The sequence below is a fragment of the Pectinophora gossypiella genome, chromosome 2 (genome assembly GCF_024362695.1).
Source record: "Pectinophora gossypiella chromosome 2, ilPecGoss1.1, whole genome shotgun sequence".
Taxonomy (NCBI): Eukaryota; Metazoa; Arthropoda; class Insecta; order Lepidoptera; family Gelechiidae; genus Pectinophora; species Pectinophora gossypiella.
Window position 1 is genome coordinate 3,525,029 of NC_065405.1, and position 17,063 is coordinate 3,542,091.

At 36.4% G+C, this 17,063-nt stretch overlaps 1 protein-coding gene across 2 annotated transcripts; it reads left to right on the forward strand.

Moving 5' to 3' along the window:
- Window positions 1–1,035: 1,035 nt before the first annotated feature.
- LOC126372016 (protein scarlet-like) lies at window positions 1,036–17,052 on the forward strand. 2 transcript variants are annotated; one of them, XM_050017525.1, is made up of 11 exons: window positions 1,036–1,269; window positions 8,463–8,692; window positions 11,480–11,712; window positions 12,326–12,478; window positions 12,802–13,040; window positions 13,274–13,484; window positions 13,665–13,693; window positions 13,789–13,894; window positions 14,112–14,342; window positions 14,914–15,049; window positions 16,330–17,052. In XM_050017525.1, exons 2-11 carry the CDS (start codon window positions 8,485–8,487, stop codon window positions 16,716–16,718), a joined length of 1,935 nt encoding a protein of 644 aa, XP_049873482.1. In that variant the 5' UTR covers window positions 1,036–1,269; window positions 8,463–8,484; the 3' UTR covers window positions 16,719–17,052. The 2 variants fall into 2 exon arrangements, with proteins under 2 accessions (XP_049873482.1, XP_049873475.1); XM_050017518.1 differs by lacking the exon at window positions 16,330–17,052 and adding an exon at window positions 15,511–16,101.
- The last annotated feature ends 11 nt before the right edge of the window (window positions 17,053–17,063 follow it).

A 17,063-nucleotide genomic window follows, 5' to 3' on the forward strand; every position in this document is an offset into this window, starting at 1 on the left:
TTAACTGACTGGCAGGATAGGCCTTCGCGCCAAAATTAAACGCCATTGTTAAAAAATTAAATATTTACATCGATATAGCATCTTTTTTCTAGTTATTATGGTTAATTTTATTTTAATTAATTTGCTGTTATTATTGATTAGACAGTTATGATGTAAGATAAAGTAAACAAGTAATATTGGAATTTAAATAATCTATTTTTCAAAAAGAGAAATGACGTCGATGCACTTTATATTGACTCTACTATTTTTCCGAATTTCACTATTTCAATGTTACGTTCTTGTGGATATAAGGTAAGAATTTTAATTATATGCAAATGGGTCAATACCTATCGAGTGGAAAGATACAATTTGGACTCCAAAACGATTTTATCTACTAATAGAACGTGTTTTGACGGAACATTTACTGCATCCTCTTAATTTGAATCTTACTTTGAAAGAGTAAATATTCTTTACAACTGGTTTACCAATCATAGAACAACTGGCGTCATAAGAAGTTGCTAAACGTAGTTTAATATAATGATTTTCGCAATTATTACCTTTAAATAATGATACATATAAGTGTTTTTAATTATCATTCTTAATGTTGTTTTCCATACTTGAACCATCCAGAAAAAAATTACAAAACCATAATATGAAGCTACTTTCACTGGTTGTCTAAATACATACATATGCATATAGAAACTCACGCCTATTTCCCACTCGGGTAAGCAGAGACTACGGAATTATTATGTTTTTATTTGTATAAATGATAGGTACGTAACTAATTATTACATAACATTGTTATATACCCACTTGCTATAAGTAAATAAACTACCTACCTATAGGACTAGAATACGCATTCTTACGTTATTAAAACTTTAGATGAATTTTATTTAAAATACGATTTCAATCCACTTGCATAATATTTATGACGCAAATCATTATTTACCTGAACTGAGGTGCTATTAAAGAAATTCTGAGTAGAAATTAATTAGCTAACTCTATCGAGGGGCAGAGCCCTATAACTTGGCGTTTCCAGTTCGGTTCCTAGCCGCGACCGCGCCGCACGTAATGCGACAACTTGTAAGAGTTCGTCATACTATACTATAGATTCGTTTACAATATATATTCAGTATATCCAAGTGTATGAGATAGTTTGAACAGTGTTTCTCTTAGAATGTTCTTCGTAAAGTGACCTATTATCTGTAGACATTTATATAGTAACTCTATATATACATTTACGGATTATCTGCCTACAACCCGGCAGCAACTTCGCTCAATTTTTTCACAGTAAGTTGCTTAACTATTCTTTAATATTTATTTAAGTACTACGTACCAGGACTTAGATATCAACAAAGGTGTGTTTTTAATATAATATTAAGTCAATTAAATATAAACATTCCACCCCAACAACGATTAACGTGCGTTTCGAAGCACGGATTCATCTTACTTTTCCGGACAATCAAGTGATTAATGGACAGTCTCACAAAGATCGGTCGGTTGATCGAGAGGTCTGTGCATAGCAGTGGGACGTACTTATAATTATAAGCTATAAGGTGTATATTATTACCCAACAAAAACATTTTTATGTAAAATGTTGCCAACACGACATCATACCTATTGATCGTAATGTCAAAAAGTCATGAGACCTCATGTCATGTAAAGCCAAGCTTCTAACTCTACACACTCTAACTATACAAACCCTAAGTTCACAAAATCTACATGTTAGGTGAAATATGGGGTTTGTCTGTTTCATTACTACAAGAACGTTATAATTGAAGCACTATAGCTTGGTTGGTTTGATTACCTTGAAAATCATTCACTATTTGGAAAGCGCTGAAAGATCGTATCCAGTTATTACCTACTTCTACTATATATATATACAGGGTGTTAGTGACATCGTAACGAAAACTTTGAGGGATGATTCAGGCCATGATTTTGAGTTGATATCAAGTGGAATTTTGTTATATATAGTAGACTAGACTATATATACTACACACTACTACTATACTATATACACACATATATATATATATATATATATATATATATATATATATATATATATATACACTTCTCATCAAAAAAATCGAAACACCTTGCAAGTTTACGTTTTGTCAGGATTATCAGAAAAATGTGTACATTTAGGAATAAATGTTAAATGTCGTTTAATAGCGAGTAATATGAGCTTATCAAATCTTAATGTTAATGTTCTAAATTTAAATGAATTTTTCATAGGTTTCGTATTTTGTTAAATGAGTCATTTTTATTCCGTATGGAGTATAAAGGAAATGGATAAAACAACACACGTAAATGAAAAAAAAAGCTAAAAAACGTTTATTTAATAACTTGTATTCCCTCCCCGAGCTCTAATTACTGCTTCCATACGGTTCTTCATCGATCGGATGAGAGTCACGATCACATGCTGTGGTATATTGTCCCATTCCTCTTGGATTGCATCTTGCAGCTGGCTAAGTGTTTCTGGGGCAGGATCTCTTGCTCGAATTCGTCTCTTTAATTCATCCCACAGATGTTCAATGGGATTCATGTCCGGGCTTCTTGCTGGCCATTCCATAATAGAGATATCGACTTCGTTAAGATAATCTCGTACGACGCCCGCGGTGTGAGCCCTAGCATTGTCGTGCATGAATATGAAGCCGTTGCCAATAAAATGTGCATAGGGCATCACATGAGGCTCGAGACACTCTTCGACGTACCGATGACAGTTTAGTGCAGGAAGACGTGGCCCAGACACGAAAGCAAGTTCTGTCTTACCGTCGGCGCTGATTCCTCCCCAAACCGTCCACGAACCGCCACCATAGCTGACCTTTTCTTCAATGCAGCATTGTGCATAGCGTTCTTCGTCTCTTCTGTAGACCTTGTTCCTTCCGTCGTTACCATACAGCATAATTTTACACTCATCAGAAAAGAGAACTTTGCTCCACTGTAGGTATGACCAATTTAGGTGCTCACGTGCAAAGTTAAGGCGCGCTCTTCGATGGTCTGCAGTTAATTTCGGCCCATTTGCTGGCTTATGCGGTACCAGTCCACGATCCTTCAACCTTCTTCTAATTGTAGAGTCACTTACAGCCACCCTTCGTACAACACGAAGCCGCTGCTGCAGTTGAAAAGCGTTAAGGCGTCGATTTCTTAAAGAAGTTGTTACAATAAATCGATCATCTCGCTCAGAAGTGACCCGATTCCTGCCAGATCCTGAACGGCGCGTGAACAAACCAGTCTCCCGATAACGTTTATAGACTCTATGAACAGATGACAGGCTTAGATGCAGTCTTGCAGCCACAACACGCTGACTAAGGCCAGAATCCAGCAATGCCACAACTTGGGCGGCTTCTGTGGGCGAAGTATCCATACGTTTTAGAAAAAAAACCTTTTTTCAGACGTCCTAAAGTCACAGTATTGAAATAAAAAACAAAAAGTTTAAGGATAGGCGCCAATTTTTAGTTTTTAAACGCTAAATGTACTCCAACCCTAAACACACATTTGTCTCAAAACAGTGATTCATTTCGTTTATAAGATAAACAAATGAAATTCTAATTTTGAATTTAGAATTTTCGCTTATTACTGTAATGGCCAAACTGCCAGCTATACATTTATGTATTTTTTTTCATCGTATGAATTCTTTTTTGTGTTAAATTCGGACAGAAACAATGAAAACGGAAGTGTTTCGATTTTTTTGATGAGAAGTGTATATATGGAATAACAACTTACGAAAACTTACGAAAACTTTGAGGGATGATTCAGGCCATGATTTTGAGTTGATATCAAGTGGAATTTTGTTATATATAGTAGACTAGACTATATATACTACACACTACTACTATACTATATACACATATATATATATATATATACGTATTCCCAATCGGGGCAGTTATTGGTGCATTCGTCGCATATTAAACATCCATTTATTGGTTAATAGAGCCACAAGTGTCAATTTCCAGTCACTGTTTTTATTGTTTATCATATTAGATACGAGTATTAATATCATTTATGCTTTAAAGTCAATCTCGGTTGCATTAACATGTAACCACAATATATATTTTAATTACTCTGGCAACCACCAAATCGACCTTTATAGACACATAGATTTTTCGCCTTAATACCTACTTCAATTGGGCAGTTTCCTACGTCAAAGATAAATTATGAAATTCTAATTACTAAATAAAAAAAACCGTTGGTCCCGGTTACTACTTACTGATGTAAGTACGTAGTCGTTATATGAGTCATGTCAGGGACCTTTGGCGGCTCAATAGTAACCCTGACACCAGGGTTGATGAGGTTGGTAATTCACCTCACAACCCACACGATAGAAGAAGATTACTAAATAAACACAGACCTAAAGATGACAAAACTGTTTTCTTTTTTCTATCTATCTTATTTATGAATTCTAATAAATAAAAATGTAATAATAAGTGTGACACTTTGTCACGTTTTTCTATGACGTCACAGGTTGCTTTTTCATACAAATTGCATAGTAATTTCGTGTTTTGACGTTTAGTAAAAAGTAACTGTTTGACTAGTTGGAAACTACCCTATTATGCACTTTAGTCAAACACATTTAGAAATGTATTACTTATGTAGATTAAAATATTGTTTGTAATCGAATTATAAAGATATTGCCCACAGCAGCGTATACCTAACTAATCTTTCTCGACACACATGATATGAATTTCTCTTACAATACATTGTGGTTATCAGAAAATTAAATTCTTTATGTACTTTTAGATAATTTCGGTACCTACATTAATAAAAGCGCCTCGAATCTATACCTACGTAAAATTACGATGTCGCTTTATTGGCGTAACATTCTAAAATATCGCCCACATTATACTACATTATACTAGTTTAGTATACTAGTAATCTAATGGATTCAATTGTCAAAAATATTTTTATTAGGTAATATTGCCAGCCTACCACCATCCCACTGCCACACCCTGGACACTTCATACAAACAACCTCGTTTTACACAGACACTACACATTGACATTATCGTACACGCATATCTGTGTGTGTGACGTCTGACACTATATGATTCAAGTCTAAATTATTTTCGAGGGGGGTGAGGTAAACCTAGCTCAGACGCTGGTGGGAAGCGGAGATCCGAGTTGCCGTTCTATACCTAGGTAGTGTTATTCCTTATTCTATGCCACTGCAGTGCAAAGGCCTCTCTCTTTTCTCCACTGCTCCCTATCCTTGTTTGTCGCTCCAAAATGTCAGATATGCATCCACCGTCACGCCATCTTTTTTTCGGTCGGTCACGAGGCCTCTTGATATTTGACACTCGGTCTGTGGTCTTCTTTAGGTGCAATAGGTTAGCATGGTATGGGCATGTAATGAGGAGGGATGATAAAAGGGAGGGATAATGAAGCATATAACGAGGAAAGTTATGAGTATGAATGTGGATGGATATAGTGGTAGGGGGCGACCCAAGTAAGTGTGGATGGATTGTGTAAAGAAGGATATGTGTGTGAAAAGTGTGAGTGACAGATGGATGGAAGAGGATTACATGTTTTGCCGGCAACACCTGGAGTGGGATAAGGGCAGGAGGATGATAAGTCTATCGTCTTTACCTCAAAATCTCTCTCTACCTACTAATGCGACAAAAATATCTCTTACAAATCATTCTTGTACGTTTAGATCACCAAAAAGATTACCATTATCACTAAATAAACGTAACGAGTAGGTATGTGGGACAGTGCGCGGCAAGCGACGGTGACCGTTGATGGTAACCCGACACCACCAGGTAACCCTACCACTAGATACCACTCGGGGGAAAGCCGGCCTCGTTCACCACAAGTTTGGACTCGCACTTCACTGCTTATTATAAATACAATCGTTTATAAATAAATAAACTTAGCATTTGATTAGTAGAATTTGGAAGGTAGCATAGAACAGCCACATAAAACTCCACTTTTTATAGGCTGTTTGCAACGAAAACTGCACCCTCCGGTCCGAGGAGGTTGTAATACTGGAATGCACAGGGTTGGCAACATAACGGGCACACAACCTCAAGCATACGGATTGCTCCATGCAGCCCTCGAACGTCTTACGGAACTTTTGAGTTCAAGCAGTTAGGTTGGCTACTACAGCCTTTTTTTGTGACTTATTATACGTATAGATTTGCCACATATAGGGAGCGCTGAGGGCTCTCACCCGATACAAAATTTAAGACAACAGGCCTGAGGGTGCCCCGTTGGGCGCGAACCTCGACTCAGGGCGTCGTCTGAGAGGAAGAATATTTGAAAGAATTAATCGACCCTAGTGTGTCGATAGCGATAAGCGCTGAATGAGGGAACTACTACAGCCAAGAGTTACAAGCATAACGGACTTTTGAAGAGTAATCACGACACAGCGAAGTTTTTAGACGTTATTTATAGTTCCGTTCGCTTCATATTTGTTACTACAGTAGGTAGGTACTCAGGACCAATAGTCCGAAACTGCAGTGTCCAGTGTCTACGAAGTGGAACGCTAAAAATATGATATATTTTATGTATGCTTTAGAAGCGAGACAACAAAGAAATGATGTAGTACTTATATGTATCTTTAGAGTCACTAAATACAGATTGCACAACTGCATTTTATTGCGTTTTTATCTTTTCTGTTGACATCTCGTGAAGGAATGATACCCTTGCAAATGTTTGTCTACAAAAGCGTAAATATGATGAAGCATACAGAGAGTTTTTGTGATTTGAGTTATCTTGTTCATTCAGTTTGGTGACAAAATTTTATAAGAAGACCCAATTATTGTACTGCATCCATGTGTTATGTCTGTTTGTTAAAATGATATTCTGTGCAGTAGTGTGTATTTCATTTGATTTCAATTATTTTAAAGGTGGTAAAGGGTGGTAGACATAATATGGTATGGACTTTCTCTCCAACATAATCTTCTGAGACAATGACCTGAGCGAAAGTTTGCATCCATCTGAGCACCCAACTTGTCATCTTTATTCTTCTACTCTGTCAGAGTCCTGAACGTCCCCCATTTATCAGGTTTAGCAGGAAATGCCATCAAATCAGATCAAAGAAAAAGTGTACGGCTAAGTAAGAGACTCACCGGAGACTTTTTTGCATTATCAAATCAGTGAAGGAAGATGACAGGGTACCTAATACGCGTAAGCACGAAAAATATCTAAGTCTATGCCGATATTGTTAGTTTCTGTTAACCAACCGAGGTAATCTACCTGTTGATGGCATGATTTGGTCAATCACCTATTTTAAGGGTGTTGGGACCCTCACGATATACGTTTCGGTGTCAATAGATGGCGTAAGCGTAGCCACACCATTCGGTGATCGAAATTATTAGTTTTGTCAGATGAACTAAGCTAAACGAGCTCTACACATTTTTGCCTCTACTTGAAGGTCTAAAGAACCTACAAACAATAAAAAATATTTTAAACCCTTCCTATTTTCTTCAAGTTTACTCTGTGAGTGAAACTATTGATAATTTTTGTGACACTTTTTATTTAATAATATAAGAATTATGTATGAAACAATTCACCTAGTCCCAACAACCTTAAGTAATATATATACGTAATTTACGTCGTTACAAATACAAATCCGTTCATAGAGAATTCAATTCTTCCTTCCTATTGAAGCCCTACATAAGAAGGTGTCAAAAAGGGCCCAATTTCGTCAATTGATTCGTCGTTACCACATTGATGGCAGGAAGAGGACTCTTGGGTCATTCGAGTTGATATAAACTCCTAAACATGATAGCTATCTACTTATATCATATATTTTAGGCTAATAAACAAAATTTGTAAAACGTAATGACATCTTATGTACCTACCTAATTATTTGTTAGGTAAATCAACAGCGAATTATTATTTTATAAATGTAGGAAAAAGGTTTATTTTCTTTTCTTTAACGACAATTCGACAGTAAGTACCTAATTGCGCATTTTGGATACATTTTAGTCGATCGAATCGAATTTTATGGAGCCTTATTAGTCAGTACTTCAAAATGCTCTCTAATACTTTTTAAACATTCATCCATATTATACGATATCTCCTGAGGATGATTCGCGAGGTGACTTCCCTCACTATTCGCTTGTATACAACTTGATTATCGCTTGTCTTAAATTATTAATTCGCACAGGTTAAAAAAATATGTTCTGTGGGCTGCTACACCAAACATTATTTAATAAAAAATGTTGTTAAGTTTAAAAAAAACCCAACCTCGGAGAAATCGCGCTTTCTAAAAAGTATAAAACAAGAAAATAGGTATTTCTTCTTTAGTATATTGACTCTATACTCTAAATTAGTGTGACGTCACATAGCCTATAACCACGCACCAGACAATCAAGACGCTTCTAGTGACACTTCATTTGTTAAATTCTGATTAGTGGTTTAGGAGTTAGGTTTCAACAGACGTGCACATACATTCATAGATAGTGGCCAAACACATAACCCTCCTTTTTACATCGCCGCTGTCGGTTAAAATTTTATGACGCTCTGTTTCAGAACCAAATGACGTAACAGCACAATGAAGGAGCAAGCTCTACAGTTGCCCACGCGCAACGTCCTCACCGGCGCGGTGGTGAACTGGGAGGACGATGAGCTGGCCGCCATGTCTGACATGCCAGGGAACCTCACCCTCTCGTGGAAGGACCTCTCTGTGTACAGGAGGAAGAAACACCAGACCAGCATCTGGAGGTCACCGACCTACGAGGAAGTTAAGGTCTTGAATGGAGGTGAGTTTTCTATGTTCTCTTTCACGGTTTTGAAGGTTAGAAAAGGTTAGAAGAGGCGCGAAAATGTGAATAAGTTTGGCATAAGTATATAAGTAAGTACCTAGGTACTCTCTTGTTTCTTCCACATTCATCAATCGTTCAGAACAGATAAAAATAATTTTGTCATACCTGGACTTATGTGAAGTTGGCTATCTAACAACCAGATTCTTTATTCTATTTTTGTATAAAATAAAGCAGAATTTAAGTTAATAATAAGTTTAAAACGAAATTCTACCGTTCTTGAACTTAGTCTCATGAATTGTAAATCAAATTGTAAAAGTCAAAGTAGCAGTTTAAAAGATAAGCAAAGTGAATTAAGATTATTTAACAGAAGTGATTATTGATTTTTATGGCTTTGAAACAAGAACTATTCATTCTTAAGCGGGTATATTTTGCATTAATGTCGATTGATGATGACGATGACGAACCTCAGTGATATGTATTTAGGTAGGTACTTACTGTAACTACAACTGTAACCACAGATCATATAATACTAACGTACTATAACTATCAACTATGCATGTATGTATAACTATCAACAAGAGAGGTTCCGGTCCGGTTACGACACTAAATTCAAATTCAAAAATATTTTTATTCAGTAGGTAACAAACGTCTCATCTTTAAAAATTTTCGTCTCGTCTCTTTACTTTAAAAAGTAAGGAGGTATCATATGCAAACACTTCAGAACCCCATTACCGACCCAGCCGGGGTGTTCGATGATATCCCTCATTCAGAGCTTACCGCTATCGATTCACTAAAGTCGATTATATCTTTCAAATAATATATAATTCTCTCAGACGACGCCTTGAACCGAGGTTCGCGCCCTACTGGGCACCCTCAGGCCTGTTGTCTCAAATTTTGTACCGGGTGAGGGCCCTCAGCGCACCCCATTTGTCCGGCCAAGTTGTCAATGCCATTTACGGCAAATCTATACTAAGTCACGCCAAGAAAACGAACCATTTCAAGTTTCTCAACCAACCCGGAATGAAGCACCCTGCTGTATTATGCTTTGTACCTCTCCAATTTATAAGAGGAGATTGTCCAGTAGTGGGATAAATACTAAGCTATTTAAATGTTTATTTATATTAATACGCGTCTTTAACGAAAATTTTTGCAGGAGGTACGTACAGACACTTCAAAATTCGGATGTCCACATAAATTAACTACTTACAAAATTTTCTTAAAATTGTAAAACTGACAACATTTCGTCGAGGCTGTAGGGCCTATTGCACAACTTGTGCCCTTCCACGAACAACTTTAATAGGACTGGTTTTTTATAACGCCGCAGCAACAAGAAAGATTCCTCTCGGCTATCTGCCACAATGTAAGAGTAGGCGCGGAAAATAACTGATTTTCCAACCAACATATTCACAACTACACTGACCTGCACAACTAAGTACTTACTACACTTGCAATTTCAACATAACAACACACATTGGGGTAGTCAGAGATACATCCATCGCAAGATGAAATAAGTACCCACCGAGTTTTCTGTTAGACTAACGTGATAGGTGACGAGCTGTGTCAATGAAAGCTGCACTTCAACTTTTTACAATGTTTTCTTAAATAAGTATACAAGTTAAAGAATTAAAATAAAGAACGCTTTATAGATAATTTTATCAGCTTTCTTGTTCAACTATTAAAGTATTAAGTACCATTTCGAGTTCTTTTCGAAAGATTTTCTTGTGTGCTTAAAAAGTTAACAATTTTAAAAGTATAGTAGCTAAGTACTTACTTTTCAAGGGCAGTTTTCTTACACACGCTATGAGGTTCGCGTAATTCGTGAGCTTCATATATGACAGTAGGTTGAGTTAGGTTAGGTTAGACACGATGACGGATGCATGGAATAGTGTGCCAACTTCCCCGCACCACACCTGCCAACCGGCGACCGGAATGGAACACCGAAGAGTTTCAGTGAGTTTTAAAGAGTCTCACATAACCCAGTCGCCTTCCCCGGGCGGCTGAGTATCTATGATGGATTTCTCTCTCCTCGGAAAAAAAGGTTAGGTTAGACAAGTCAAGTTAACACTAAGTCCGTCTAGGAGTCTTTATGCCAATTTTCATCTAAATCGGTTCAGCTGTTTAAACGTAAGAAGGTAACAGACAGTCAAAGAGTTAGTAGGCACTTATGTATTAAACTGCGTGAGAAAATTAGTAGGTAAGTATATCTGTTAAATATCGCTTTCGCTTCTGCGTCCGCGCATTCAATACAAATGATGCCCATTAGTTGTAATTTATTAATTTTAAACCAATGTTTAGTTCTCTAATGAAGTGTGATTCTGATCATAATATTTGTCTTAGAGGTCGCCGGCGGCATTTTTTTAATAATACTTATCAAGGTTTCTACTTGTTACTCACTACCGGATATAAATAGACTTTTACTCTAACATCGGTTGAAAGTACCCTATCCATCTCTGTATTTGATCTGTGTGCAAATTCCCATCTCAATCAGCCCAGCGGTTTAGGCTTGAAGAGGCAACAGTAACAAATAAACCTAGTTATTTTCGAAAATTTCAAAAAATGTTCAAAACATTTGAACAATTATACATTCGTGTCGGTTCGGGCATCTAGTAACTGAATTTTAATTTAATTTGAAAGGATAAAAACTAGCACCATCTCTTTCTTGAACGTATTGTTAGTGAAGGACAGCACTAATTTTAAAGCTATCAAACTAAAATTAGGTTAACTTTACTTTGTGTTAGCTCGAATAGGCACTGTTTCCCTTATCAAACTAAACATTTTTTCCAGTAAGCGGCATGGCGCAATCAGGGAACCTGGTGGCGCTAATGGGTTCCAGTGGTGCTGGCAAGACGACACTCTTGGCAGCCATCAGCAGGCGCGACAAGAGTGCAATGACCGGGTACATCATGCTGAACGGCAGACTGGCAGGTGCTGACCTCATTGCCAAGATATCTGGCTTCGTGCCGCAACAGGACTTGGCTATTGAAGACCTCACTGTTTCTGAGCATATGGAGTTTATGGTCAGTAACAGTTTCTCTTAAGCGTCATTAATTAGTATGGAAATTTTGATTACCTACTCACGTTTTATTCGGTCCTTTTATTCCGAACGCCACCGCAGATGATCGGGCCGTCAGTTGCATTTTTAAATACTTGTTAAGTATGTTTTTTTATGATTTTGGTGTGTTTTTTTTTTTCTAATAATGTTTAATCTTGTTAAATGTATTGTAGGTACCTGTCTGTCTGTATCTGTGGTGTCAGGAAATAATGTTTATTTCTTTCTTTTAAGTACTTTGTATTAAGTATCACAGTTTCTGCACTGCTACGATTTTTTATCCGAAGAACTAATTATTATTCAGAACTATAAAAATGCGTTGAAATTTTTAGTTCAAGGTTCAAGGTTTCAAAGAATCTCGTCTGCAACATATATAGCTTGTCTTGATTTAATCAGAGATTTATTATAATTCGTGCCTGCGCGTGTACATCTTGTAAATACCTACTACTATTTTCAAGGACAGAATATTTACATCGTCCTGACTCCAGCAATAAGTGTCTATGATAAAAGACAAGTCAATGATCTGTGATTTATGTCCGTCAAAGTGTTAAGAAAATCTATTTTCTGTCTCCCTCACCCAGGCTCGTCTGATGATGGACAAACGCGCCAACAAAGCGGTGCGAACGAGACGCATTCAGCAGCTGCTAGGCGAACTTGGGGTGTTCAACTGCACCAGGACAAAGCTGAAGGCTCTGTCAGGAGGAGAAAGGAAGAGAGTCTCATTAGCTGTTCAGGTAGGGTTGACATTTTTATAAAGAGTTTTGTGTATAGGTAGTGATGCGGTCTTATGTAAAAGAGGCTTTTCAAGTAAGTACATATTTCCATCATGTAACTCTTCAGAAGGGAAGAGGCCAGTGGTACAGTCAAAAACCAGCATAAAAATATAATAACTGACGACTAACGTTATTTGGCAATATTACTTAGACGACTTAGGGCAAATGCTTAGTTAGTGAATATGAAGATCCACTCGCTTCGCAAAAGCCCTGTGTGTCACTTACCCTAAAGCAACTAAACTCAACAGCATCTTCGACATAACTCATCCCAATCTCATTTTCAGCTACTAAATGACCCACCGATCCTATTCTGCGATGAGCCAACAACAGGCCTGGACAGCTGGGCAGCCAGCGCGGTTGTCTCTCGTTTGAGGAAACTGGCAATAGGTGGAAAACTTGTGATCTGCTCTGTACACCAGCCCGCGTCAGGGGTTTTTGAACTGTTCCATCAAGTGGTTCTGCTTGCTAGCGGCAGAATAGCCTTCCATGGTACCATATCACAAGCTGGGGAGTTCTTTGCTTCGTAAGTACTAAAAAAGCATTTTATGTACTTAATTTAAAGAAGCTTCTATTGACATATTTAGTCAAACAAGAGAAGAGTAGACCGGGCTCACGCTGCTTGAGTATATATTCAACAATAGAGTTTAACATATTAAAGTTTAACTTCAATTCATACCTACATGGCAAAATAACCGTTATTTAGATTTTCTATGCAAGGAGATATGAAATACTTACCTTTATTTCTCCAATACACAGGCTAGACTACAAATGTCCCGTTGGTTTCAACGCAGCAGAATACTACGTCTCGCTCCTCGGTATACAAATAGATAAAGAAATGGAAAGCAGAGACAGGATCAGGAAGATATGTGACGAGTATCAACGATCTGATATAGCTGCTGATATTGAGATCAAAGTTGGTGACATCAGGGATGAAGTAGACTACTTCAATGGCACCTTGGATGAAAAGGTAAGAGAATAAATTTTTAAACCTTGCGCCAGTCAGTCCCCTTGCTTTATAGGACTCTTCTACTCTACGTGATTTTCAATTTATTACTTCAGTCTTTAAGCAAATATTTTACTTTTAAATCCATCTCAATGGTCATCACTACATTATGTAAGACTAATGTGTTATCGTCTTCTTTTACAGAATCAGTATTTCGAACGCTACTTAACTCTGTAAGTATTTTTTATATCGACAATTTATCACGTTTTTTACGAATTTTTTTGTAAATGTATTTTGGTAAGAAATATTTATACATTTTATATTACAGAGTCAAAGTAAATTACTTCGTTCAGTTCTACTGGTTGATGTGGAGGAATATACAATCGATAAAACACAATAGCTCAATTTGGATAGCAGAATTTCTCCTTCTTATGGCAAGTTACTATAAATTCAATATTTTCACGTCTTGATGTAATAATCTTAACCTTTTAATGACCTGTTTAGTGTGATTGTTCTTTTTCAATAGTTGTTCTATCTGTATATAATGCTTTGTACTTTACTATATGAAAAATACATTTATACTATCGGACCTAAAATAGCACCCTGAGCAGCAGTAAAAACTTTAATCATTTTCCTTTTTCTCTCCCCCAGTTTGTCGGCCTTATTATCTCCATCCCTTATTCGGGGCACTTCGACGAGCTCGACCAAAGAGACATACAGAACGTCCAAGGTCTGCTGTACCTGACCATCACGGAGACAATCTTCCTCTTCATATATGCTGTTTTCATCACCTTCCCAAGTGAAGTGCCCATACTACTGAGAGAGACAGCTAGCGGACTGTACTCACCGTTGCCGTACTATGTGTCTAAAATGATATTTTGGGTAAGTGTTAATAACAATTCGATTCCTTCTATAAATTAACGATGATGTTAAATTTTGGGAACAGCGTATTATCCTTGAATGGTAATGATAAAATATGTTCTTTCTCAATGTTGTCTTTCATCATTAACTTGCGGAAAATCTTCGTTATTTGATGCACTTGCGGTTAGTAAAAGCCCTCATCAAAAAGTAATAATTTTCAAGGTCTTCATCAAAACAACTAAGTACCTACTACTATCAATTGATTAGCAATATTTTTATATCAGAATGAGTAATTAATGGGTTCACCAATTATATAAAAGTTATCAGTCAATTGGATGAAAAAGTTACGAAATTAATTAGCAATACGATTCAAAACCAAAATTACGTATATATGCCTAATTACTTTATACATTAAGTACACTATATGAATCGGCACTAATTATCTCCTTCTTTGTCTTTGTCAATTGTTTCTTTTTATTTTGCATACAATTTTCAATAGATATCTATGTATGCACCTAATGAACGTATATTTTAGTATAACCCGAATGCAATATTTCATCTTCGTCATTATATTTTTTCTTAACAATTACAGATACCTCGAGCGGTGATAGAACCGACATTATTTGCGTCGTTGGTATTCAACGTCGCTGGTCTTCATGGAGGCTTTATGGGGTGGCTCGGATTCTGCTTCATCTGTGTACTCTGCGCCAACTACGCCAATGCCTATGGTAGGAATAGCAGTATTTCTATTACTTTATCTTCTTTATAAATACTTTATTTTTCAGTCTTTACTTAATTTTTATATTTCTATGTTATGAAACTTACCGATGTCTTTAACTAAAACAACCTACATTTCGCAGCATGAATCGTCATTTTAAACTTTAACAGCCTGATTCAAAACAAAATCTAAAGCATGTTCTTCATATTTTTTTACGGACGCTAACATTTTCGTTACTATGCCAAGTTATTTTGATATCGGGACATGGTCTAGATTTCAAAATTATACGTATTTCTGGTGCGGTGACATTTCTTTTAAGAGGTATGCTCTTTATACTAATATATTTTACAATAATACTATTAACTTAAATATGACATCAATGCTTTACTTGCTCAGAAAACTCATCTGCAAGACTAGTGTTTTTACTTACATCTACCCTAGAAAAGTAATCATCTAATGCAACCTTTTCAGGTTCATTCCTATCATCCGTATTCGACTCTATGGAAACAGCTGCTTTGGTAGCCGTACCTTATGAACTAGTTGGAACCATGTTTTCCGGAATCTATCTCAATTTAGCCACTGTCCGTCCTTATGTTTCGTGGATACGCTACATCTCCGGGTTTTACTACGGAGTGGAGTCCATCTCTATTCTCCAATGGGATTTCATAGAGAGCATCACATGTGTTAATATCCCTGGTATGCCGTGCATCAAGACAGGACCTGATGTTCTGGAGAGATTTGGTTACGTAGAGGCTAATTTTTGGAGGAACTGCACGTGCTTGGGTTTGATGTACTGTATCTTTCACTTTGTGGCGTACATTATGGTTGTCAGAAGAAGTAGAGGAACACCAGTTTATTGAAAAGGAAAAAGACGATAGAAAGAGCACAAATGTATAATTAACGCAGCATACTGAAGCAGAATCATTTATATAGTGAGAATGTAAAACATAACATCTTGAAAAATACATTACACAATCTGTTATTTAAGATTTTAAGTTTACACCAAATTGCATACTGTTTTGTACAATTTAATAAAAAAAATTATTAAAGCATATTTTTTTATTACCTTGCTCTATTTTTCTGTTAAAGACTGCATCGGTAAGTTTCGTAAAAAATATAACAAAATTTATGTTCTCATGATTATAGAGGAAATATCGAAATTTTCTAGCATATTTAAAAGTACATAGATTCTTAATTTCTTAATACTTACATTCCTTCTTATGCTTCACAAAATTTTCGCAGTTCCTTGAATTACTTGAGATGATTAACAGTTTTTCTTAACATTTTCAGGTTCAGTTCTTTCAGCAGTTTTTGACAAGATGGAAACAGCAGCCTTAATATCCGTCCCATTCGACCTTCTCGGTATCATGTTCTCTGGAATCTATCTCAACTTAGCGAGTGCCAAACCGTACATATCCTGGATTAAGTACATCTCAGGGTTCTATTACGGGACTGAAAACATTTCCATTCTGCAATGGGACTTCGTAGAAACCATAAATTGTGTAAATATACCAGGGATACCGTGTATTAGAACAGGACCAGAAGTTTTAGCAAGGTTTGGTTACGCAGAAGTTAATTTCTGGAGGAATTGTGTGTGTTTGGTGGCTATGTATTTTATTGGTCATATCATAGCGTATGTGAGTGTTGTCAGAAGGAGTAGGGGGACACCTGTGTATTAAGTATTTTTATTTGTGGCAATATTTAATATCGTTTTAAAAGTACGTTTTCATTTGATTGTAGATTTTTCTCTGATGTAAAGAACGAGGCTAGGGACTCTCCCTTAACTCTGTTTGATAATGGGATGAAATATTTTTTTCACTTTCCATATTTCTATTATAATTAAGCATATCGACTGAATTAGAATATACTTACGGATATTGCGTTTAAGAAAACAGTGTTTTTTATACTATACATGTTTTACTTTTAAAGCAAATTCGATATTGATTAGTAAGAAGTCTATACCTAATAGATAGATAATTAATATTTTACGTGTATTGTTGTTTTCATATAGGTTGTTTACTATT

Excerpts from the sequence above, each read along its gene's own strand:
- LOC126372016 (XM_050017525.1), top strand. The coding sequence starts at position 8,485 with ATGAAGGAGCAAGCTCTACAGTTGCCCACGCGCAACGTCCTCACCGGC. Across the intron at positions 13,895-14,111 it reads CAGAATTTCTCCTTCTTATG|TTTGTCGGCCTTATTATCTC; the intron begins GCAAGTTACTAT and ends TCTCTCCCCCAG. Across the intron at positions 14,343-14,913 it reads TGTCTAAAATGATATTTTGG|ATACCTCGAGCGGTGATAGA; the intron begins GTAAGTGTTAAT and ends TAACAATTACAG.